Below are 26,848 nucleotides of genomic sequence, written 5' to 3'. Positions count from 1 at the left end.
TGGATAGTCAATTGTAAAAGTTTCTTGTACGGTCACAATAGGTAATGGCTCATTTTGGATATAGTCAAATGCAATCGCTAGAACGTACGGTTCTGGATTTTCTCGCTCCAATTGTAAATTGTTATAATACCTTTTTTATTTTCGCTTGTGAACCATAAGTTTGGTAGCAATACCTCTTTTTGCTGCATCACTAAGATGTGGGCTACGCGGCTTAACCCCTAACTCTTCGCAAGTACAACAAGAATCAAGTTGCGGTCTTCGAAACCTTAAACCAAAATAGTTGTCATTGTAAAAACTTAATAGCTGCATTTTATTGTAGGTCTTTTTTCTTTAAACATTAAAAAAATTAAATTCTTGTTTAGTCTAGCATCGAGGTATTTAGTTGTTTTTTCAGCATACTTGCTTTCCTTAACTGGAAAGCTGTCAACATGTTCTCTAAGCATAAGTTTTGTAGTAGCAGGTAAAGCATTAGTCCCGTGCTTTATTTCTCTTAGATCTTGAGGACTTTTCCCTGGAAACAAAAGTGTACAAAGTCTTATAATTTGGCTTATTTTTTATACAATACAAAGATTTGAAAGCGGTAACACTACCTCTTTTTTGGTGTCACCAACCAAACCTGATATTGAAAAGATACGTCTCGAGGTAACCTAGCTTCATTTCCTTCTTATCTCGGTCTATGAGTTTTTACCATAGCACTGGTAATCAGAGACTATAGAAACATATCCTGCCCATCTTTTCAGTTCAATGCTTCGAAACCTGACAAATATTCTCATTAGAATCTTTTGAAAGCTGCTCCGTACACTTTTTCTTTGCATCTAAAAATACAGTAGTATTAAAGTGACAGAAACCTAGTGATAATCTAAATTAGGAACGGATTGGGGGAACTAGGTTTTATGTGTTTTGGATTGACAATGAGATATACGAATGCATGTGATAGGTAATTATATTAACATACCTTAACTATCGCATATAGCTAGGTTTATGACCTAAACCTAATTTCATAAAAAATATGAGGTTAGTTTTTGTAGGCTGTGTTGATAATTTTCATGATAATTGTGAAATCATAAAACAAAACACTTTCTACTTTGTAAACAAAAGTTAAAACTGAAAAATATGGACTACTGTAGGACTAGAAGACTGGTTTCAAAATTGGTAATTTTACTTACCCACAGGCAAATAGGTAAGCCAGTTGCAACAATATGTATTTCTAAAAGACTTCACGAGTTCCAGTAACTTTTTCTGGAACATACTGGATGGGATTTAAGATAAATATGTATAGAAACATAAATGAAAACACAATGTTTGGATATTTAATGGTGTTCGAATAAGAACAATCAGTATTGAAGTACCCTCAAACTCCGTTTCGTGGTCGGTTAATCCTAGTTCATCGACTAGGATGTGTCATTCGATGAGTTTTTCCTTCACAAAGTTCTATCAGAACTTTTGACGAAGTTAGAGTTACATAAACTGATTAGTAAATATCAGTGAAAAGATTAGATTAAAAAGTTTTAACTCGTATTTAAAAATTAGGTATAAGTAATATAATATTTGGAGCAGATATTTATGAACGCAGCGAATAATGTTTATGTTCTCATACTATTACAGCACACACATTAAAACTGCTAAAGATGGTAGGTTTACGAACGTAAAATAAAAGTTAACAACAATGAAACGGGAGAAAGAATAGTACACATTTCAGCAGCTTGATCTGTTAGCTTATCACAGTTTATTGACAGTAACCGTATAAGCGTCTGAAGTTACTTGAAGTCTAATATATTGCACGTGGAACACTACTTTTTTACTTCTAAAACCATATTTCCTATTTTACCTCCACCCTCAAAATATCCTTATACACAATATTATATGCGTTATATATTACTATTTAGTAGTACATTGTATATTAAACACAGTATATATATTAGATAGCATAGACAAGCATTGATGCAATATTCCGTATAATGATAGATTAAAATCGTTGATATTTTTACACTATACTTTGATATTGTGTTTAAAATAAAGTTTACCCTTATATGCATCTAAGATTACAGTGTAGATATTTTACTTGAGAAAAATTAAGTAGTTTTCAGATCAGAGACACGAACATAGTCCATTCATACCACAGTTTATATATTACTAGAACATATGTTTGAAATGGCTACTTTGTTTGGCGGGCTATGGATGTATGTTTTGCGCGGGGGATCGTTTCGCATCACTCCTCATGCATGTTCGCTCTGTAGCAATTAGGGGCGGGACTATCACGGCAGTTTTGATGTCAGTGGGTCTTTTCGATTCCTTTTAATAGCTATGCAGGCGTCCTTGTGACGGGTTACTGTCGCTCATTGCTGATGTGACTACTTGTTTTGGCATAAAATAGATGTATGTGTAAATGATTAAAAATAAATGTATTAGTTCTTTTTTAGCTCATAAACCTGTATTGTAATTTAATCCTGGAAGAAAATTAGTCTTTATACTGATTATTATAATCATTAACCTTTACTCAATTACTGTTGAGCCTAATGTTACATTTACTTAAAAAGTAAATTACATAAAAAAAGATTTGAATAGAAATTGTACTGAAGAAACGTCAAAACTATTCATTGGTTTTTAAAAGATAAATTAAATGTAACAATGCCAAACGATAAAAACAAGAAAACGAGATATGGATAGATGCTCTGTTTAAAAGATATTCATCAATACTTTATTCTATAACTGTTATTTCTTATTTCAGTTATCAAGTTTTATTTTAGAATATAATGACAATGAAAATTACAATCTTGTGATTATTTCAAAATTACAAGATTGTAGTGAAAATGAAACTGACCAAATTTTAGAAACTAATATAAACTATAATTACTTTTATATTGAAACATAAATATTCATTTTAATATATAATATGAAATCTTAAAAATATTACAACAAATTTAGAAAATTAATAGCAAATATAAAACTTGTTATAATAAATAATTGAGTCATATACATTATTTAAAATATAAAAATTTATTACTAAAATTAAGTAATTTTCAGATCAGAAACTTGAACGTAGTTCATTAATATAACAGTTTATTTATTAGAAGAAACCCTTTTTTTATATGTAAAAGAACAAAATCATAATTAAATTTCAGTTTACTGATATCAGAAATTTGTGAACATATAAGGAAAGCTCACTGGTTGCTTCTCCCAAAGACTATAAAATATGCTTAAGCAGTTTAAAGTTGCGTTCTGTATTAGTACAAATAAATCTCACTCAGTGCGTTAAAAAATATGTGCTGAAAATATTACATCACTCAAAAATGGTTTAGAAATACGAGTTTAATACTTGCTTAAAAACAAACCTTATCATTGATAATTTACTAATCAAGTTATATAAATCTATCCAAGCATGTTAACGGGGTTTCAGGATACTTCAATAATGAAAGTCCTTACTCGAATAGTATTAAATGTACAAACGTCTTGATTTTAATTACGTTTCTTGCTATACATATTTATCTTAAATCCCATACAATAAGTTCCAACGGGAAAAAGTTACTGAAACTCGTGAATTCTTAAAGGAAAATCAATAGCTGTTCCTTTTAAAGACTACGAGGTGCTCTGAAACATTTTGTGGTACGCGCTACAGTTAGTTAGGAAATTAATCTTTAAATAGTGTATGTATTTGTACATGATGCACACTGAGTTAGATTATAGTGCATGTTACTCCATGGGATTTGGCTGGGCGTTTTACGAATATATTTACATTGGCCTTACGGGTGGGGTGATGGAAAATGATAAAGTAGGGAGTTAATAAATAAAAGTGGAGAAGTAAACAAAATAAGTGACATATTAATACGTGCAGTCTAGCCTTCCCAATACATCCAACATTATTTCACGGTACCTTGGAGTGTAAACTTTTATTATTTAAAGAATGATATGAAACCCAATGTACTGAAGAAAACTACTAATATATCATGTGGCATGATATCTCAAGAAATATTTCATCTATCGACTTGAAATTTTGCATGAAAATGTATTTATAATGTAAAAATAGGAGAGTAAATAAATAAAAGTTGAGAAGTAAAAAAATAAGTATACTCACAAGAGATATTGACATATGAGATAAATAATACATGCAGTCTAGCTCTCCCAACTCATGCAACATATAAGTCTAGTTTTGTCTCCAAAGCTGGCTGGGATGGTACTTGAAGAAAGTGCGAAATACAACATTCTCCTGTACAATATTCCCTTGTGGACGTTTGTAACAAAGTGACAAATTAATAGTATTGTTTATGTATGTTTGAAGAGAAAAAACGCTGAAACAGCTTCACTAGGCGGTGTATCTAACTCCTTTCCTCAAACTTTGTTTCCCAAGTATCCATGTGCATAACATATGGAGGTATTCCTATATCTTAGAGGCTAGTGTAAGTGGCGGGTGGCATAGTTTTTGATAACGGAAACAAAGCGTTTTACTTTGAGAAGCTAGTTAACTCATATTACGGAGAAAATCCTCATCTAGAGAGCAACACTAGGTAATTGAGATATCCTTCCGCAAGGTAGCATGAGTTAAATGTGCTGATAACCTGAACCACACTGATGTACTAGTGTGAGCCCAAAATTACCTTATGTCTCGCTTAGTAGAGATATCCTCACAGCAGAATATCCCTTCGCGGATCATACTCGGGTTCACACCCTCAGGGCGAATGAGCACTGCTTTACTCCCTAAGTAAGGTTGAGAAAGTCCCAGATGGGACGAATGCTGGTTGAATTCTTAATAGCGTTTCGGGGTATCTCGTCAGTCGCACGAAGAAGCGCGAGACGCTAGAATCACGGATGGATCATCCGAGTGTATTCATGAAGAGATAGACTAGATGTTCGTCGATCAGATCGTCTTAGTCAGGAAAGTTTAGAAATCGAGTATAGTTTCCTACGTTAGCTGAGTTAGTACTCACACGATTTCTCTTTCGTTTGGCGAGGGATGTAATGTTTTCTTTGCCATGTAGTTATCTATCGGTGTATCTGTTGGTAATGAAATTAGCTAAAGACTTTTTGCGTTGAAGCTCAGCTAAACCTGTTTGTCACACGACACGTGTATTGTGGCGCACTCCCAAATTGCATTAAAATGCATTACTTCCCCTAACTGGGATAAATTAACTTTAGTAACTTAAATATATAAATAGTAGAAATCTTAAGATTGTTTTAGTCCTTCTATACATCAATATAATTAACCTACAGTAAAAATATTCATTATGTTAAAAGTAAGGCATGCTCGTATTTAACGTGTTAAAACTACCATTCAAATGCATCATTATCACTTCTAGAACAAAATGGGTTATCAATTTCGTGAACCAAACAAAACTAATTACAATTACAGTTACATTTCGTTTAGTACTCGAAGAACAGGTTATGGCACTGAACCACTTCCTCATCAGAACTGGTTCTCTGAGCGGCATTCTTTCGCTAGTTCTCTTAGTGCAAAGTTTGATTTAGCGTGGCTCTCTTCATTGAAGTGAATGTATTGTGGAAAGCTCAGGATACCTAACGAGGTATGTTATCAAATGTATTTTTTCATATTCTAAGAGCGATCCAGAAGTTTTGAAAAAGATTGTTTTAGATTTTACCGTTAATTTTTTTTAGGCAGCACAATTATTTGATATATTAAAATATTACGACGCTAAAATGTAATAATATAAGTCATGCTAAAATGTTTAAAATGAAAGTTATTTTAAGTAAAAAAACTAAACAATTCAAGCGGTAGGAGCTCACTGTATACCTACTCAGAACAAGTTGCAACTGACTCAACGGTGGACTATTACTCAGAGTAAATGCTCAAGGAATTTTTTAAAGACTTGAAATTAATATTTATAAAATGTGAAAAAGTCACTGAAATTCTATGGGTCATGCAGTGAAAGACAAAATTTATTTAATTGTTCCCAACGATAAATCACTTGTTATACAACAAGAATATATCAAATTGCATATTACATTATTGTAAAAAGGAATAACAACACGGATACATGCATATCTTATGAGTAAACTAGAATTATATCATAAAATTCTAAAAAAACTATGTATAAGTTTTAAACATCAATATATGCACCTAAGTTTAATCTTGAGATATAAAAAATGTAGCATTTACAGTATTAATTAGTAACAGATTTCAACCTTATGTAGTGAATATTATAACGAAACAAAATAAAAGTTTACTAATAAACAATAAACATAATATCATATATGATGTAAGAAATAACGTTAAATTTTTCAAGATCTGTTAAGACCCATCTAAGGCTATATATGTTTATAAATTTTGACATAGTTGTTTTGGCCCGTACAAGTTGTTTTAAATACCTTTCAAATGACAATAAACCAAAAAAACTATCTTAATTATGATCATTAATGAGAAAGTGTCCTGTTCATGTGTGTTTTTCCGACTATTCCAATATTTACATTGTGAATACAAAGATAATCTTTCTTAACAAATGTTACATACTTCCTGTTTTTCTTTGTGTCTTGTTAATTTCTGGAATATGCTAACAAATAGGTTTCATCAATCCACGAATACAGAATTTTACAACGTAAAATTCCTTTATAAAACAGAGAGAAATAATAAAATCTAATCAAAATTGTTAAAAATTCTATTTCGATCTACAAACTATTTTACTATACAAAGTTTGACTACGTAAAAATCTGGGAACTCTCAAAGTAAAAAGATATATTAAAATTCATATAAACCTGTAGAATAATCATGTTTAGTAATTTAGGGACTATTTAAACTTCATTAATGTAAAGTTTAAAGTAAATAGACAGTTAATTTTTCAGTACATGCGGGTAAAATCATCTTTGACATGCCACCATTGCAATTAAAGAGATTAAATTATTTAATAAAACTAATTGGGGTACGTGGTAATGTAAATAATTTTTATTAAAAGGTGGATCGTTATGTTTTATTATTATTATGAAAAAAATCACAGCCAAAATCGTATATACGCCCGTTTGTTTACTATTTTAATATTTTTTATTACACATCGTTCAATCCATACAAATAGATCCTAATTATGTGTTAATACGGTCATCTAATGCTGTTTGTAATAATATTACAAAAATATGTATTATCAATATTAATACTGAAAAACATTATCAGTCAAGAATATCTTATTATTTTTTACTACAGCTCAAACAAAGATATAAGTAGCCATAAACTTTCGTACGACTGTACTGTATGCTTATCCGTGTAGAATTATTTTATCCTTTCTTTTGTGGGTTTTGAGTTTAAAGAATTCCATTAGTTCTAAAACTAAAAGTGTTTTGCCTGTACATTAAGTAAATACTTATCATTTAGTCCCGTGCAGTTTTAAATATTTTGATACACATCACATAAATTTATATCATAGGCTAAAGAGAGATTGAATTCATAGATTATGAAGGCATGTTAACCATAGCCTTGCTAGTATAAACATTGTGTGTTTCGTTTATCTACATGCGCCACTTTCTTATCTATATCCAGACAAACAGAACTATCAATTTGCTAGCTCAACAGCTTACGGCCAAGGTGTTTTCGCACTTCATAACAATAGTATTGTGCAGTTGCAATGTCGCACTTCAAGGGACCGGATATCAATAAAGCTCTGCCACACTTCCGACCTAACACTTCCGTTCTGCAAATGCTAGAAGACTCCCTCAGGAAAAATGGAAATACGTTTAGCGCTGGTAAGATACCTTTATATTATTATTATTATTAAAATTTCCAATAATATTCCACAGCAATATAGGAGACAAATGTAAATAAGTTTTTAGATAGTATTACAATAATTACGGTATTTCGTAAAAGATTTATTTAAACAACAGAGCGTAACTATGCCTTTGAACAACAACTGACTATGCCTTACCCCATATTATTTTATGATTGTTAGAATTACATATTTGGAAATAAATTAAATACATTTTTTGACGTTATAAGTTATAATCTGTCTACTTATTTTTTGATAACTTGTGCATTGCAGTACAAATGAATATCTTTATGCCTTCTATAAGAAATATTACTATTTTAGACTATTTTGGAAGTCAATATATGGTTTATTAAAATATTTTTAGACCTAAAACTATGTAAATCATAAATATGTTGCGGTCCGTTGCGGTCCGAGTGCCGATGAGAAAGGACGTCTTATCTCGTTCCGGCCTTATCTGAGCGCCTGCCTTGACCTGCCTAGTGCCTACATTACTGTACATGTCTGGTCTGTTCTAAGTTTGTATATTTCGTTTCTTAATTATTTTTGTTCTATTTTCTAAATTTCACTATGAGTGTTAAGTGTGGGAAGTGTGACGCCTTGACCACCGCCGGTGACGCGGCCGTGAAATGTACCGTGTGCAAGTCGTCGTTTCACAACACGTGCGTGCGGAACATCGCGAAGACTAAAACTCGTTCGTGGAAGTGTGAAGGGTGCAGTGATGAGACTTCGTCAGTTTTCGTCTGTTGAAAAAGACTCTAGTGAGGACAGAACAATGGTTTCTAAGTGCCCTGGAAGACTTGAAAATTAAAATTAACTCTAACACCGATGAAAAAATACTTGGGTTACAAAATGAGCTGTCGCAATTTAAAGCACAACTTGAAGACATATCGACACGAACTAACGTTATGGAATCGTCTCAGCAGCACCTAGTACAACGCTGTGACATGCTGGAGCAAGAAAACGTGCGACTCCTAGGCGAGGTTCTCGCAGCCCACGCGAAACTCGCAGACATTGAGCAATACGTTCGCGCCAACAACCTGGAGATAATCGGCATACCTGTCACCGCAGAGGAGGACGTCTACACCTGTCTGGAGATGCTATCGGGAGTCATTGGCGTAACCTACAGACGAGATGACGTCTCGATCGCCCATCGGCTTCGCCTTTATTCCAAGAAGCTCTCGTATCCGCCGATCATCGTTGCAATTTACTACAAGAACAGCAAAAGACAAACTGGCTGTCAGCGGTGAAGCGGAAGAAGACCATCGAGACGTCGGAGATAGCAGCGGCCCTACGACCGGGGAAAGTGTTCGTGAACGAACACCTAACGGCCTACAACAAAACCCTTCTTTGGACGTGCCAGACACCTTCAGCGGAACGGGAAGCTGCATTTCGCTCGATACGTCAACGGGAAAATCCTCATTAAGCAGTCCGAGGATGCAGCTCTCATCCGAGTCCAGAGGATGGCGGATTTGGACAAATTTGACAAGTGATGACAATACATTTTCAGTACCGTATATCTTAAATGTATGTATAATCTTTTCTTTTTTTTGTTTTGTTTAGACACGTTTGTTTGAGGTGTGTGTTTCTTAGTTTTAAGGATGTATTTTGAAATTATATATATATATATATATATATATATATATATATATATATTCTCAAGTAACTTTATAGAGAATTTAATTCGTATAATTTGGGAAACTATTGAATCACAGAAAATCACATAAAATTTACCTTTAGTAAGTTGAACATTTATAAATCTGTCTTTATATTATTACAAAATTCAACTAATATTAATTACATGTATTAATTACTATGAGTAATAATGTTTTATATATGTCACCTAAGATGTATATCAGAATAGTTCTCACTCACATTTAAATGTTTTATATTATTGTTTTCATAATTTGTTACCTTACGTTTATTTTTTAGGAATTAATTTCATTGCAGTCTAGTTTCATTACATTTTAAACAGATGTCTATGTACAAGATGTGTAATTTACTATTTTTAAATCACTTATTATGTGTGTAAAATAATTAATATAACAAGGCCTTTTGCTTTTCTTTTAGAGTATAATTTTAAGTTCATTGTTACATAAGGATTGTTAGAATGGCGCGGGCAGGTGGGCTGTTGCTGGATGATGTTTCGGTGACAGAGACTAAAACACAAACTTTGTATTTAATAGCTGTTTGGAACTGGATAGTGATTTTGATTGCAATCGTTTTTTCAATGATGTGCCAGTAGACGGTAGTTGTAAAATTTTGCACACAAACATTAGAAGTTTTTTCAAAAAGTTTTGACAATTTTTTAGTATATTTAGAGTCTCTTTCAACTAAATTAGATATCATAGTTTTAACGGAGTGTTGGTTGAGTGGGGGGGAGATAGCTCACATTGACGGGTTCGACTGTACAATGACAGACACACAAAATGACGGCGTCATTGTGTTTATCAATAAACGTTTATCTGCTACTGTTACACAAATAAACATTAACCAAGTTTTCGGCTTATCTTTGGAATTCAAACTTTTTAATAAAACGTTTAACATTTTAGCTGTATACAGAACTTTCGACAGTGATATTGTTTCTTTTGTAAATGGGTTAGAAAACTTTTACAATAGCGTAAGCAAAAAACAAGACGTGTGTATTTTTGGGTGACATTAACATCGACCTACTTAAAACTGATACAATTACCGACTCTTACCTGAATTGTTTACTGGGCGCTGGACTTACTCAGTGCATTGACAAACCTACCAGAGTGACACATAATACATCTACTTGCATTGACCACATTTTTGTTCATTTTTCATGATATGAGAGGTGTTAAAGCCACTGTTGTTCATTCATATGTCACGGACCACTACAGTACTGCACTGACTATCTCTACTACTGATAACATAAATACTGACACTATTACAGAGAACCGTAGTCGCACCTACATTGACCACGCACTTTTAACTAGACATATCTCACAAACCGACTGGAGCCCGATTCTTGATAATTATGATGTTAATCAGTCTTCAGCTTATTTTACTACTACATTGAGCAGCTGTATTGAAGCCTCTAGAAAAACAAGCAATCATTGTTCGTCAAGATTAAAAAAAATAAAGCCTTGGATAAATTCGGAATTAATTAAACTCATTCGTAAGAGAGACAAATTAAGTAAAAAAACTAAAAAAACAACCATTCAATTTATTACTGATAAATACATTTCGATCCCTGCGACATACATTGAACCAAGACATCAAAAAAAAGATTATTATAGGGGGAAAATAAATGAGTCGAGCAGAAATCCAAAATCGTTTTGGGAAATTATTAACGAGCTGTCTGGTAGACATAACCACAAAGAATCGTTCCCTTTCGAGAAATACCTACCTGGCTCTTCAAATGACTTGAATTTAAAAATTGCAAATTTCTAATGATTTTTAATTCCTTTTTTCACGTCTGTGGGCTCTAGGTTAGCCGGCTCACTCAAACTCTGGAGGGGCTCCGGCCATCAATGACGCAGACTATTCACTTGACCCTAATTTTACTTTCAATACTGTCACTCAACTCGGACATAGTACGTTACGCCATGGGTCTTCGCGGAGGGTCGGCACCTGGTCATGATAGTATCTCGGCCTTCGTTCTTAAGGATAACATACATTTAATCTGCGCACCTCTCTTGCACATTGTAAACCTGAGCTTGACTTCGGGTGTTTTTCCGGATAATTTAAAATTAGCAAAAATTATTCCACTGCATAAATCCAATGACTTCACAGACATGAATAATTATCGTCCAATTTCTTTGTTAAGTGTTGTAGCTAAGATCATAGAAAAAATTGTCAAAGACCAACTTGTTTTCTATCTCCAACAGTTTCAAATTATTTGCAATTCTCAATATGGGTTTAGAAATGACAAGACATATCTGATGCTTTATTTCACATTAACAAAGGTATAAATGAGGCAATATCGAATAATAAACGTAGTATGCTAATTTTTTTAGATTTAAAAAAAGCTTTTGATTCAGTTGACAGAAACTGTTTGTTACGAAAACTTGAGTTCATCGGGGTGCGGGGTAGCGCCCTCGCGTGTGGCTCCGTAGCTATCTCACAGATAGGCTACAGATTGTCTCGCTAGGCGAGGTGTCAAGCGATGTTCTGCCAGTGGACTACGGCGTGGTCCAGGGTTCGAATCTTAGCCCTGTTCTTTTCTTAATTTATATTAATAATATTTCAAAGCTTCAAACCAATGGTAAATTAACTTTATTTGCAGACGACACTCTTATTTTCATTACTGGTTCAACGTGGAAGGAGGTAAAAAACAAGGCAGAATCAGACATTTTCTTACTAAAGAATTGGCCTTGACCAAAATATTTTATCCTTAAATATATCAAAAACCAAATTAATGCCTATTTCGTTACGTAAAACAACTGTTTGTTACGAAAACTTGAGTTCATCGGGGTGCGGGGTAGCGCCCTCGCGTGGTTCCGTAGCTATCTCACAGATAGGCTACAGATTGTCTCGCTAGGCGAGGTGTCAAGTGATGTTCTGCCAGTGGACTACGGCGTGGTCCAGGGTTTGAATCTTAGCCCTGTTCTTTTCTTAATTTATATTAATAATATTTCAAAGCTTCAAACCAATGGTAAATTAAACTTTATTTGCAGACGACACTCTTATTTTCATTACTGGTTTCAACGTGGAAGGAGGTAAAAAACAAGGCAGAATCAGACATTTTCTTACTAAAGAATTGGCTTGACCAAAATATTTTATCCTTAAATATATCAAAAACCAAATTCATGCCTATTTCGTTACGTAAAACAACTGATTACCAACTCGATAATTTAAAAATTCATGTCTGTGGAAGTCCCTTTAATAACGCGTGCTTTTGCAGTGAAATAAACAAAGTGTATTCGTATAAATACCTAGGAATTTTATTTGATTCAAATATGAAGTGGACTGAACATGTACAATTCTTAAAAAATAAATTACGGAAAATATATCTTTGCTTTTAATCAGCTTAGTGAAATATTAGAAGAAAAAGAAATAAAAATGGCCTATCATGCTTATATTCAGTCTTTGTTATCGTTTGGTATTATTGCATTTGGAGGAGCTTATAAAACAAATTTTACAACCGCTTTGTGTAATTCAAAAATCTATTCTTAAAGTAGCCTTTAAAAAACATTGGAGATATCCAACTGATAATCTTTTCTCAGAAATTGGTGTCCTAACAATTCGTCAGTTGTTTGTAAAATTTATTTTAGTTCATATGTATAAACACTCAGAAAACATTTTCGAAAGAGTATCACATCCTCATAACACCCGCTTCTCTGAGAATGTTGGTATAGTTGTTCCGCAATATGTTAAAACCTTTTCCAAAACAAACTGCTTTTACTTATCTCAAATTATTTATCGTAATATGTGTCAAAAAATACCAGAACGTTTGATTTGCTCAATTTACCCTCTCTCTTTATTTTCAAAAAGCAAGTGACAGAGTGGCTTATTGTGCTGAGTTCGGAGGACACCGAGGCTGTTATCTCTCTGGGCCGGCCTGACCGTTGACCTCACAACATAACATAACACAATACAATACACTCTCACCGACTCACTTACTGTACCCCTCCCCCACATACCATCACCAATCATCTACTATTAATAGGCACAAGTTCTTTCAGACATAATTAGAATGAGATAGTTATATATTACATATTAGACAGTTCCAAGCTGAAACCCAGACTTACTTTTTCTAAATTATAATAAACTATGTTTATCATTGTTATTTTATTTATTTTTTATTGTTTCTTTCTTTTTTTTTTAATCGTAATATGTTAGGTAAACTTTCTTTTAACTTCTTCATTATCATTTTCCCATATTATTAACTTAGCTCACACTGCAACTTAGTCTACGCACAGGCTCTTGCCCATGTAGACTATTTCCTTTTTTTTATTATATCAAGGTGTTTTTAGTTATAATTAGTTACACTTATTTTAAGATTATTAATTTAAAAAATTAATCAACAGTATGTTTATTTTTTTTTCTTTTCTTTCTTTAGGTATGCACCATGTATATACTTGTGGTTGGGAATAAAACGATATTTCATTCATTCATTCATTCATGTTAGAGATATACATGAATAAATTTGATATGTTTTAAATTAATTATAATACATTTTAACTTACATACGATGTAAAGTTTAAAAATTAGAGTTTAAATTATGACATCATAATTTTATTCTTCGGTAAACATTATTTGAGATATAGATGTTGGAACGAATAAACACATGTACACGAGGGTTTGTATGTAGAGATAGGCTATATTTAAACAAGTACCTACATTACCGTAGTTAATGTTAACTAATAAGTTAACATTAACTTATTAGGTTAACATTAACTTATTGGTAGCAGCATAATTGCTGCTACCAATATGGTTTATTTGTAGAATACCACGTAAACATAAGTATGGTGAAACAATAATTACTGTCGTAAGTTAGCGGTGATCTATACAAATAAACCCCAAAATGCCACTGACTGGCTCATGAAGAAATCTCTAAAACTAAAAAACAAATTCACATATAACTTTTTAAACATGTTGGTATTACTTTTTAGATGTGCAGCCAAGAAACGAATTTAAAAGGTTTTCAACTAAATCATAGAAATTCACTAAAAGCATCAATGTTGTTACGAAATTCTTTTGTAAATTCTTAGAATATAAAAACCATGATCCCAGGAGATATTCAAGAATCTTTTTTGTATAGTTTCATAAGCAATCTCGAGAACCCATTATAAAACCACGTTGTAACTCACTTAAATCCAAAGTCCATAAAATAGGTTTAAAATGTGTATTGAGAATTAAAAAAGTGTTCCTACTGTCATTTTTTTATAATATCCATGTATGGATCCACGAAATTAAAGGCCTGGTGAAATGGGGAGAGTGAGAGTGCAATAACGGTGACTTTCACATATTTTATTCACAGCCTGGGACGAGGGTACAACATCAACGAAACAACTCCAACAACGAGCTCCTAGAATAATTCTAAGCCTATGATTTTAGAAAATGATGACGTTATTTTTATAAACACCAGTGGGGAAATAAGGTTTTAATATTTTAATTTTATACTGTATTCTTTTTTTTATTAGGTACATAAATATTAAATCCAAATATAACATGTGGAAGGAAAATATAAACTAAAAATGATTGTATTATTACTTGCCTTAATCTCTTTTAATTAAGAATGTATGTTTACAGATTGATAGGGAAACTGAAAAGGGCATTACTCGTGCTGATATTCTGCAGCAAAGCACATCCGTTGCTTCAGGCCTAGCTAATGTAGGAGTGACTGCGGGAGATTATGTTATATTGTGTTGTGATAAGAACATACTATCTTACACACTTCTTCTAGGAACTATGTTCACAGGGGCCACAGCTGTCTTGGCTCCCATTCCACGTAAGCATTTTCAGTATTCAACTAAATGTTTTTATCTCTCGCAGAGCCTACTATTATTTACGTTTTCGTAAGTAATCAATTTCCTTAAAATGAAGTTAATACAGTAAATCAACACATTACATTTTTTTCAATGTTCCATTAAATGACAAATTAATAAAAGAATTTAAATAACGATAAATGTCTGTACATCATACTGTATTCAAGGAATGCTAATTGGATGAAACTATATTAAGCTTTAATGCTGCATTAATTACTGTTTGAAATGCTCATTTATAGTGTGTTATCGAAATGTATAGCCATTAATTATACTTCACTTGAGATTGAATAATAGCACATTTGATCTATGTTGAAATGAACTGAAGTGAAATGAACATTGGCGCTTTTAATAAGGCGGAGTTAGGGCTATGAACCCCTATCTACCACTCAAACTCATACCATATATAGTAAATTAACAATAATTTAATAAATTATAAAATGACATTGAACTGCGTCAAGACCCTCTTTTAAGGTTAACCTGAAAACATTTTTATTGCTAAAGTAAAAGTTATATATTAAGATAACTAATTATCCTCTACTGTCAAGTCACTGTACGGATCGCACAGCAATGAATTACTGGAATGGGGCATAATCATATGAGGTGCATGTCGTAGTTATATTCGTTCTAGCACTTGCACCAGGTTATTTCCTCGAGTATGTTCTTTTTTTAAATATACAGATTGTTCATTTGAAAATTTCAAACTCGTATTAAAAGCCGTATAGCCCAGGTACCAAAATTCTGTAAACGGGAGTGTATAGCACTAATTGGTGGAACAAAAAAATTAGCCTACAAACTACTGCACTACTGCTAATAACAACAGAATTACTCACTGAATATTTTTTAAAGGGAACCGTGTAACCAAAAAATCGAAAAATTGTCAATTTTCAGGTTATAATTTAAAATAATTCTACTCTTTTTCCTGTTTAAAATGATGTATAAATTATAAAAATATGATAAGTATAAATGCTTGAAAAATGTTTTTGAAGTTTGCTATACACGATAAACCAAGCCATGGGCTGTGTCCTAAAGGAGAATCATCATGGTGTAAATATCAGTGAAATAAAGAAAAATATGACCATACTTCACATTTTCATCTGCCTGAAGCCATCATGGAGGTTGTAAAGCCTATATACAAGGATCTAGCTGCACCTGATTTACTAAAAAAATGCTTGCATGGAAAAAGTCAGAACCCCAATGAATCCTTCAACAATGTAGTATGGAACCGAATTCCGAAGAATACATTTGTTTCAACTAAAAAACACTTCAACTGGGAGCTTATGATGCAGTTAGTGCCTTCAACAAAGGAAAACATCAGCAAGTGCTTGGTTCTGAATAATTTGGGCCTTCAAGTTGGAAAACACTCTGCAAAAGTATTCAAAACCTTTGATGACCAGCGCATATGGAAAGCGGATCGACTAAATGCAGAAATTAAAAAAAGCCAGACAGTCAAAACAACTATCTAAAAAGAAACTGGAGGAGTTGTATGCTGAGGAAGAGGGGCCAGACCAACCATCATCTGCATCTGGATCGTATTAAATAAATAGGCAATGTCAAAAATTCTCTTTGTTTTCTTTATTTTGCGTTTTTCCCGAAAGTTTACTTTTTTTATTATGTATGTACCTTTTTCTCAGCAACCATACAAGATATCAAGATACAGTTTTTTCTGTTGTGTTTGTCTTATAGCCTTCTACATTTTTATAACTTTTGGTTGTTGTAAATTATACCTAAGCATTTTTTTACAAAAATTAAAACATATTTTTTTTAAATAATTTTTGTTTACACTTACAAAAAAATCAACAAAACTCCTACTATGAACCAATTATTACAAAAAATTATAAATGTGTACAAAAAGGTGTATAGTACATAGGGTAAAAATTTCAAGTACACATTTTTTATAGTTTTTGAGAAAAAGGTACATAAAGTTGGCAAAATTAACATGGGAAGGATAGAGGTTACGTGGTCCCCTTTTAAATCCCTTGTAAACTTCCAATAAAATTTTCAAACATATCCGCATCTAAATTTAACTAGCCTACCTCATTTGCCCAGTGTTGAAGTGTTTTCCACAATAGTGTTTACCTAAACCTAAATAAATGGAGCATCGTACTTAGATTTGCTAGAAAATGATGCGGATATATTTTATTTTCAACAAAATGGAGCTCCTCCACATTATGCTCTTCTTGTGCGGCAATGGCTAGATGCTCACTATCCGGATCACTGGATAGGTAGAAGAGGATCAATTGAGTAGCTGGCAAGGTCTCCATACTTAACTCCCTCAGACCTTTTTTGTTGGGGTCACACTTGAAATCAGTAGTTTTTAAAAACACATCCCACTGGTATCACTGCTGAAGTCCAAACGCTTAACCAAAGGAGCTTTTAGAAAGGATAGGCAAGAATAAAAAATGGTTTATTGTTTTGCTTAAACAGCAATGACTTCCAATTTGAACATTTGATTTGAAGTTTAAAAAGGGGTTACAACAGTATTCAGTGAGTAATTTTGCTGTTATTAGCAGTAGTAGAGTAGTTTGTAGACTAGTATTTGTTTTGTAAGAAATTACATTTTTGGCTGCTGATTCCAAACGGCTTGGCCGATTCCAATTTTTTTACAAAAATACTGCATTTTTTATGAGCTTCAATTTGAGGTGCCACAAGGTATTAGTTGGCATTTTAAAATTTTTGCTTTGGGTACAGGGAACATGGAGGTGAGCACTCCTATTTTGAAAATAATTTTTTTGTTCCCTCAACTAATACTATACACTTCCGTTTTTTTATACTTGGGCTATATGTCACAATACGAGTTTGAAGTTAATATATATATATATTTTAGTTTTTTTATTGTTGAAAATACTTTTATGTATTTAAGTAATTTGTTCGCTTGATGACTGTGCTTCATTACGAGAAAGAACGGATTCATTCAGTTCAATTAATACGTGGTGAAAAGAATTATATTACTTTATTCAAAGTTAATTGAAATGAGTGTTAAAATCTAAGAAAGGTAAGTTAAGTAAAAAAATATTAAATATATTTATTTGTAATATTAACCTTCATGAGAAAAAAAATATATATAATATATTTAACATTTTAATTTTTCTTTATACAGAAACAACAATTTTCCAACAGTAATTTAATGAATTTAAACTCATCAATTATATCAGCAGGTTGTTTTTGAAAGTGAAAGGATTGTAAAGGAAAACTGGATATTTAGACACATTCCATCATTTGGATGTACTAAAAGATGTAACTAATGTGTTATTACTGATTTTATTCATTACTTAAAACACCTCATAATTACTTATAATACTCTTAATTAGAATACCGGTTTGAATATTGTTTGGACTTACTGAAGGCAAATAATAGTGCACTCATAGCAATCTTTTTAAGACCCTGTAAATGTATATTTTTTATGAAATCGTCTGAACTAACCTGAAATAAAAGATGATAAATTTAAGATAATCTAGGGTCATCTAATTTCAAATTAAATTGTCATTCATGATGTGGTGAGGAATTTTTTGACAACTTGTATTTCGAAAGATGGTTATTCTTCAAAACAAAACTTGAAAATATACATAGAAATTTCCATTAATTACATTGTAATGCTACTGGAAGAATGTATAAATACTTATACTTAAAATAATATATAATTTATATTCGTCATGGTGTTTTAGATGCTGATACGTTGGACGAACTTACATGTGGATTTAAAATAAAAGGGGTGTTCTGCGATTCTAAATATCTAAGTTCTGTGAAGAAGTCGGTAAATAACTTTAAATATCAACCTTATTTTCTACTTACGACAAATACACAGGACTCAACATTTATGTCTATTATCAACTGCAAGAAGAAGTTCCGCATATATGAAGTAAAGGATGTAAAATCACACGTACCTTTGATTTTGTTCTCGAGTGGTACCACTGGGGTCCCCAAAGGGATTCAAATTTCTGACATTGGAATTCAGCTAAGTGGATCATAGTAAGTATGAAATTGAAAAATATAAATAATTAAATATAATCTAGATATTAAAGAACAACTTCGGGATGAAACATTGCTGTTACTGCTTGTTATTAGTTCATTATGAAAAAACAGTAGCAGTCGTGGGACTGCCGATAGAAGTGAAAACGGAACTATTAAGTTGAGAGTAATTAAAAACTATATGCAAAAATTATATGAAATTTTTATGTTTTATTTATTAGTTACATATGATGGGTTAAAACAAATCATGAACAAAATATAAATACAAAGTTGTTGAAAAAATAATTAATATACAATTATCTTAACAATATCTTAATAAAAACAATAAATGAACATATTTCATAAAATCTAAAATTATTATAACATTTTTTTAATTTTCCAATTTTAAAATCCACGAAAAATATTATCAAATAACTAGAAATCTATTTTACCACGCTAGTAAGATAAATCTTATACCGTAATAATATTCATTTCATGATGAAGAGGTTAAATATTAATAAACATAGAATACAAGTGAGTAAACACCGAGTGAACAACAGTGAGTTGAACACCGTTGTAAATAATACAGTTATTGCTACGGATAAAGTATATAATTGCAATAACAATTAAACCCACAATATTTTTAAAAAATAATAAATTAGTTAAATTAACTTGGTTCTTTCGTAAACTAACTTATTTATTATATAGAACTAATTTATTGAGTTAATACAGTATCAGTGAGCCAATGCGCCAACTACAGTTCCGGCAGAAACGTTCACTCATCACTTCATACGCTACTACAGGCTAAACTAAACTTCCAATAAAAAAATGATAAATTACAAAAAAAAATATTCATCTATTTTCACACAACTTTCTCGCTGACTAATTTTGTCTGACCAAAAAATAAAAAAAATCCTCGCTTACTAACTTTTTTTCTTGTCATTGTAAACGCTATGTTAAATGTAAACAATAATCAAAATTATTTCAAAATTTTTTTAATATTTAAAAATGTAACCAATAGATTGCCAATATTAAGAGCTTTAATTTGACGCATCTTACAGAATTGTACGACATTGGCTTCACTTTTTAAATCGCGAGAGGAAGCCGTAAAGGTCACTGATTTTCGCAGTCTGTTTTCATACTCCGCCGGGACAGTTTTAACACAGCGAGACTGACTTTTTCATGCAGGTTAGTAGTCCGCGGCCAAGTCTACGGTTAAAAAACAAAGCGAGACTGACTTTTTCATGCAGGTTAGTATCATTAGCATGTCGGTGACGCGAACCGAAGATTTTACCCTCTACCAAAACGCTCAACGCGCCTAAAGAAGTTTTCACTTCAATTATGAAAAGGAATTACCTACTAATTAAATTATATGGTAAAGAGTGGTACAAGGTTTCTAAATATAAACATAAATTAAAACATTATAAAATGCTATTACTTTTGGAGTGAGTATTTGACCTTGACTCGGATCGTGACAGCAACAAATATTAATAGCTGGTTTGTGCAGTATTCATACGTTGCAATTTACTGACACGTGTGCGGCGCCCCTCAATCACAGATCTGTGCGCTTATACAATAGCTATTTTACAGTGCTTACGTATTATATTGTTAATAACGTATGTAAACCAACATTTTATTTGATAAACATTTATTTAAGGAATTAATAACGGTAAGATGGAAGGATGACGGAAAGAGCAATATTCAGCAGAATAATGTTTGTATAATAGATACCCATTGGGTGTTTACACAAACAGTAACATAAGGTAAACAATAGAAGTAAAAAAGTGAGGAATTTTTTGTGAGTTAAGAGTGGATTATGGACCTAACATGTGTTATATCAAAACACACAATTTTTCGGAGGACATTGTGTACCAAGACATTTGTCACTGCTTTATGCATTAATTCAAAAAGTTTTTACCTTCATGAGTCCTAAAATTCCATAAATATGGAAGTAGGTTTCCGGCTGCTAAGACAATGTAAGCACAATCTTACGAGGAAAAATATTTTACACGAAGCAAAATATTTTAAACGGCACAATTGACGGGCACTTTGCTTATATTGCTGGTCTTCTTGAAAAAGTATTATGTGTTATCTACATGCATAGTTAAAGTAGTATTATCTTCTTTCTTTCCATGCATTGCTAGTTATTTATTTTTTTGTAATTAATTAAGTATTTTGCATTATTCTTCATGTGTTGACTCTATCCAGTGACCGCTGTATAACTTAGTTGCGAAATGTCAACTGTTTTCGTTGTAAACAATTTATATATATATATATATATAAATATATATATATTATATATATAAATATATATATATATATATAAAATAAGTATTACAATTTAAATTAGAAGCGGCCGCTACCTATAAGTGTTTTTGTTTTGAGATAATATCATAATTTGTAGATTTAATTTACAAAAGAAAAGATTTAATTAAATACTATTAGCTGTATGTTATACAGCTAAAGTGTTATCATATCACGTCGATTGAGATATGGGAGTATGGATTATGATGTCAGTATAACTCAGGTATGATGTTATGTTGAAACTGTATGCTCTTGTAATTCATATTCATTTTGCAGTTTGTTACACGTGAACTTGTTATTTAGTTTCAGTGATAACAAAAGGCCGAAGTCATTGTTGGTTGCCACTCCTCTGTTTTGGTTCAGTGCTATTGCTACCTTTATTTCCTCGATCTTCACTCATTGCTTGCTTTATTTAAGTGATTCCAAAGATGTGAAAGAGAATCTTGAGTTTATTGAGAAAATGAAGGTCAGTTTTAATTATATCAATAATGTTTATTAGTTATATTATGAGTTATATTATTTATTGTAAATTAGGGTATTCTTTAAAACTACCACATCGATAGTGGATGAATCTACCCTTATTCTTCAGCCACGGAATTCAAAAGGATGTAACTGTACGCATTCCACCATTGCATATTTTGTACGTTTATATTTACCATTGAATTTTCCAATTTTTATTTTCGTACAATGTTTTACCACATAAATTTACAGCATAAGTACTCTTCAATACACTGAATATTTTAAGTTTTATTTTACTATTAGGAGAAACAAGTATTCCTCTTTAAAAATCTCGTAAAATACGGTTAGATTTGAACTTTAAGTAAAGTGAAATTGTGGCAAACAACAAGTTTCTGTAATAGCGTACTCGTTTAGTGTTTACGATTCAAATGCTTCCATGAAATTTGCTGTTCAGGTTTCAAAAAGAAAAATACAAATTCTTTATCTTAAAACGTAACTGGGTTTCTTCGTAGTAGAAAATATATATTTATTGCATACACTTATTAAAGTATACTATTGTTTCATTTAAAACAAAATACGAATGAAATTCATTAATTAAAATGGTTTATTTTTTGTTTTGGTTATTAAAGTATTAAAACCGGTGACCTTGGTTAAAGTGAGGGGTTCTTTATTTCATTACTGTAATTAGCAACTAAATATTTAGTTTGAACGAAATGCGTAGCTATCAAAGAATACAAAATTATTAAACCACAGCCAAAATGAGTTTATAACCATCATCATTTAAAATCACTAATTTTTTACCTCACTGCTATGTATTTTATTAAACATAAAATAATAAGCGAGTTTTATTTAACTTTTATTTGAAAACATTTTAATTTTAAATTTGCTTCAACACTTTCAAAGTAATAAATATGTTTTGTTAGAAAATGTCTATATTAATTCTCATGGCTTAAATCACTTCATAGTTGTATGTATTTCTCCTGAAGAAGAGGGATATAACAGACAGCAAGTAACATGTTCTTGAACTGTGTAATAACATTGAAGTGGCATTTGACTTTCTTGTACAAGTGCCAGGTTAATAAAGGGGTAACCTGTTTAAAAATTACAATGTAATCTTGCGTTGGTCTCTCACCTGGGAATTTTATTTAATGCCCTTTTCTCTAATGGAATTTTTTCTACTAATTTAAAAAACACTTAATTGGTACCAATTTTCAAATCTGGAAACCGGAGTGATGTTTCAAACTTCAGGCCTATTGCTATAACAATCCACCATGGCCAAAGTCTTTAAAACACTTGTTCTGGACGAATTGGCTTTTGCGTTGAAGAATGTTATCATACTTAATCAACATGTATTCCCGTAGTGGAAAATCAACAGTGACAAATCTAATTGTTACGGAGGACTACATACCTTCTGCTTTCAGTATAAGAATGCAAGTTGACTGCATATAACTTGATTATGCAAAGGTGTTCGACTTTGTATGCCATCACTTGTTGCTTGCTAAGCTGCAGGGGATAAGGAGTGCATGAATCACTCTTGTCCTGGATAGAGAGTTTACTTGTCGGATCGCACATTAAGAGTCCGATTTAATGGTTGCCCTATCAGAACCCTTTCATGTTCTATCGGGTGTTCCGCAGGGCTCACATCTACCACCATGCCTGTTCGCGCTCTTTATTAATGACTTTGGCACAGTAATATCCTCTCCATACCTCCTATTTGCTGACGATCTCAAAAATCTTCAGTAGGATCGCCTCTGTAGATGATTGTATTCAGTCACCCCTTTGCTCACACCATTTCTGCCGTCGAGTTGTGTAAAGTGCTAATAACTGTCTGGGACTCGATGCCGGGAAATGTGTTGTCGTCACATTCTCACGGGGCTCAAAATTATTCACGCACAATTATGTCTTATATGGTTCCAATGTGGGCAGGGTTCATAGTATCAAGGATATTGGTGTTGTGGTATCGTCATCTTGGAATCCTGCGGGAATCCTTCTATAATAGATACCATTGTTCTTTCATCTTGTTAGTTTTTATAGATGTTCAAAAATGGAAGGGCGTCAAGATATTTTCAGATCATATACGAATACTTCAGTTTAAATAATATAAACCAACTTTAAATACATAAATAATAGTGATAACTCCGCTACCCTATAACAAAGCTATACTATAGGGGGTTGTAGGTTCGAAAATTAAGTTTTTCAGAGCTTACAAGAAATAATGGTAATCCTTCATACTCAGCTATAATTGGGCACTAACTGTAACTTCCAAATGACTTCCAATTCTTGAATTTTATACATAATAACCTTAGTAGAGGCTAAACATTCTCCCAAATATGGTGCAATTTTTCTACGATATTAATTTTAATAATGACTCTTATTTAGGATATGACCTTTGCTACATTTACAGTACGATCGCATACATCACCGTGGCTCGTAGTCCAATAACCACATTCCAATTGCTAAGAGTTTGAATCAAGATTAATTACAAGAAATCAATAATCGATGTATCGTACTACACTAATACAGCTCGAGGGGACTAACAGAATATTACAAACTATCATAAATTTTAATGGATATAATATTGCTACACTGTAATTTTTATGAAGCCATCATTTAATTATTTAAAGGATATATGAACAGTTAAACCCTTTGCACTTAATTTACTTCCTTCTATACTACTATCTCCTTGTACTACCCCAAGTATAACCATACTGTAGCAACAGTGTTCTTCTTTTTAAAATCAGTAAAAAAGAATAGTACATATTTTATATATATATATATACATATATATATATAATATATATATTATATATATATATATATATATATATATAATAGTAAATAGTTATAAAATAGTTTTACTTTATTTATTAAAAACACTGCTTTTGCTTCATATTTTTATGATGCCTAATTTAAAATAGGCATACAGGCAAATATTTTGCCGATGTGGAATAAATTGTTATGTAATTATAGTAAACATTTTTATTGTTATTCTTCAACGAATCTATTGAGATTTCCTGTGGGGATAGGGCGCCACGGAAAGTAGTACAAACATAAAGGGAGCCTTGACACCTAAAAGTTTGGAAAACACTGGTATTAATTATGAGATAAAGGAGGGTTAATTCGCCATCTTTGCAAAAACAGTCAGTCTTAATATGATTGGCTGACCCTAAGTTTACTTCCATTTACGTGTCTGATAATTAGTTTTTTAGTGTCTTTTTCAAATATATGAAGTGAGAAAAACTATTTGTTACTTCAGTCCCTTTGATACTTTTCCAATTTAACTTATATCAAAAATTAATATTATATACAATAAACTAATTTTTTTTCAATAGAAATGCCTGTTTTATATCATGAATATATAGGCTGATTGATTATTCAATCCAATCTGACTCTTGACTCCTAGATGCTAACTTTTATATAGCGACAATATTTATTAGCTTACTGGCAAAATATTAATTAATTGCACATTTTGTTACTTTAACAGGTGGAAACCTGGTTTTACAGGGACGGGAACGATGCCTTCATACATTAACGAGCCTTCAGTGAATCTTTATGACTTGACTTCACTTAAAAAGGTGTTTGCGGGTAAGAAAAAAAATAATACATATTGTTTAATTCAAAAATATGCCTTATGTGAAATCAAATCCTTGTTTAATCATGTGCGAGAGCTACAACAAATCGTATGTTAATATTTTACATTCGGTAGAGACACTTTTGTCCAGCCCTGATCCAAGAAACCAATTTAATTAACTGTAATAAATAATCATATAAACTTAACAATCTACGTAATATATATGTATATACATATATATTTATTTATTTACTTTTTGTTCACAGGTGGAGAGGTGGTGTTTTGGACTCTGTGTCTAAAAAGTTTGAGACTAAGGTATTAGGCGGCCGTATCAAATTGGGAACCGCATACGGTTCAACCGAATGTGGACTTATAACGGCCGATATACAGGGGGTTCCTGAGAGTGATGACAGATCAGGATCCTGTGGGAAAGTTGTTTCCAGGCGTAGAAATCAAGGTAAATTGCTGTTATAAAGCTAATCATGTTGAAGGAACGTTTGGATATAAGTTTTTGTATCTGGTTTCTATGATAGACCTAATTTATAACTCATATTCAGGTATTCAGGATTTTAGCAAACTCAATGTTATGTTAATGATGAATAACTATTCAAAAGAGCAGCATATATCATATGATATAAAAAATAACCTTAAAGTAGATAAAAGATATGATAGCTTATTGTTAACATCATTCTTTAGCCTACATCTGTTCAGTAACCATTGTTCAGAAACATAAAGTAAAAACTTGATACGCCCTTCAATAATCATTTATTTTACTCTTTTAATATAGTATGAGATTATCACATTCCTCAGTAACGCACTTGCTCTAAAACAAAAATACACCTGAGATGCTCGTTATCACGTTTAAATAATAATATAATTATTAATGATTAATTTAATTTATAGTTATTATTACTATTATTTCACTTTTCAAGATTCTAGACGACGAAGGTCACCTTGTGAGTCCAGGAACTATTGGAGAGATTTGGATAAAAACCTTGGCAGTGACTCCAGGATATTGGGGAAGGCCGGATCTCAACTCTTCCATGTTTGACAACGATGGGTTCTTCCGGAACGGTGACGCTGGGTACTTTGATCCTGAGGGCAATCTGTATCTACGGGGTCGGGTATGTGACCTCATCAACTTCAGAGGGCACAAGGTATAACTATTTTGTATTAAAATTTTAAAAATACATATTTCTAAAACAATAACAACTACGTACTATGAATCAATAACTATTAATATCCTGTCGGGTAATTTACTACTAAGATGTGCATAAGAAAATGTATATCACAGATCAAAGAAGTCTGCTTCTGTCAAAGTAAACTAAGATGGGTTCTATATCAATCATTGAAATTTGTAGTAAATATTAAAAACTAATATACTTCATATTTTATAAAGATTTAAACTTGAAAGTGCA

General features: G+C 31.9%; 2 protein-coding genes across 2 annotated transcripts; both read left to right on the top strand.

Annotated features, from left to right (window-relative positions):
- Positions 1 to 5,429: 5,429 nt before the first annotated feature.
- On the top strand, positions 5,430 to 25,712 carry LOC124372008 (4-coumarate--CoA ligase 1-like). The gene is made up of 6 exons (XM_046830383.1): positions 5,430 to 5,516; positions 14,916 to 15,114; positions 18,814 to 19,117; positions 21,704 to 21,866; positions 25,344 to 25,444; positions 25,697 to 25,712. Exons 1-5 carry the CDS (start codon positions 5,484 to 5,486, stop codon positions 25,389 to 25,391), a joined length of 747 nt encoding a protein of 248 aa, XP_046686339.1. The 5' UTR covers positions 5,430 to 5,483; the 3' UTR covers positions 25,392 to 25,444; positions 25,697 to 25,712.
- A 124-nt stretch (positions 25,713 to 25,836) lies between these two features.
- Positions 25,837 to 26,587, top strand: LOC124372007 (oxalate--CoA ligase-like; the record flags this gene model as incomplete). Its single annotated transcript, XM_046830382.1, has 2 exons — positions 25,837 to 25,887; positions 26,363 to 26,587. Coding segments are annotated over exons 1-2 (276 nt in total), but the record flags the coding sequence as incomplete, so codon positions are not given.
- Positions 26,588 to 26,848: the final 261 nt, after the last annotated feature.

This window comes from Homalodisca vitripennis, unplaced genomic scaffold, assembly GCF_021130785.1.
Source record: "Homalodisca vitripennis isolate AUS2020 unplaced genomic scaffold, UT_GWSS_2.1 ScUCBcl_2400;HRSCAF=7123, whole genome shotgun sequence".
NCBI classification, from domain to species: Eukaryota; Metazoa; Arthropoda; class Insecta; order Hemiptera; family Cicadellidae; genus Homalodisca; species Homalodisca vitripennis.
This window is presented reverse-complemented; position numbering and strand designations above follow the sequence as displayed.

Excerpts from the sequence above, each read along its gene's own strand:
- LOC124372008 (XM_046830383.1), top strand. The coding sequence starts at position 5,484 with ATGTATTGTGGAAAGCTCAGGATACCTAACGAG. Across the intron at positions 15,115-18,813 it reads TGTCTTGGCTCCCATTCCAC|ATGCTGATACGTTGGACGAA; the intron begins GTAAGCATTTTC and ends ATGGTGTTTTAG. Across the intron at positions 19,118-21,703 it reads ATTCAGCTAAGTGGATCATA|TTTCAGTGATAACAAAAGGC; the intron begins GTAAGTATGAAA and ends CTTGTTATTTAG.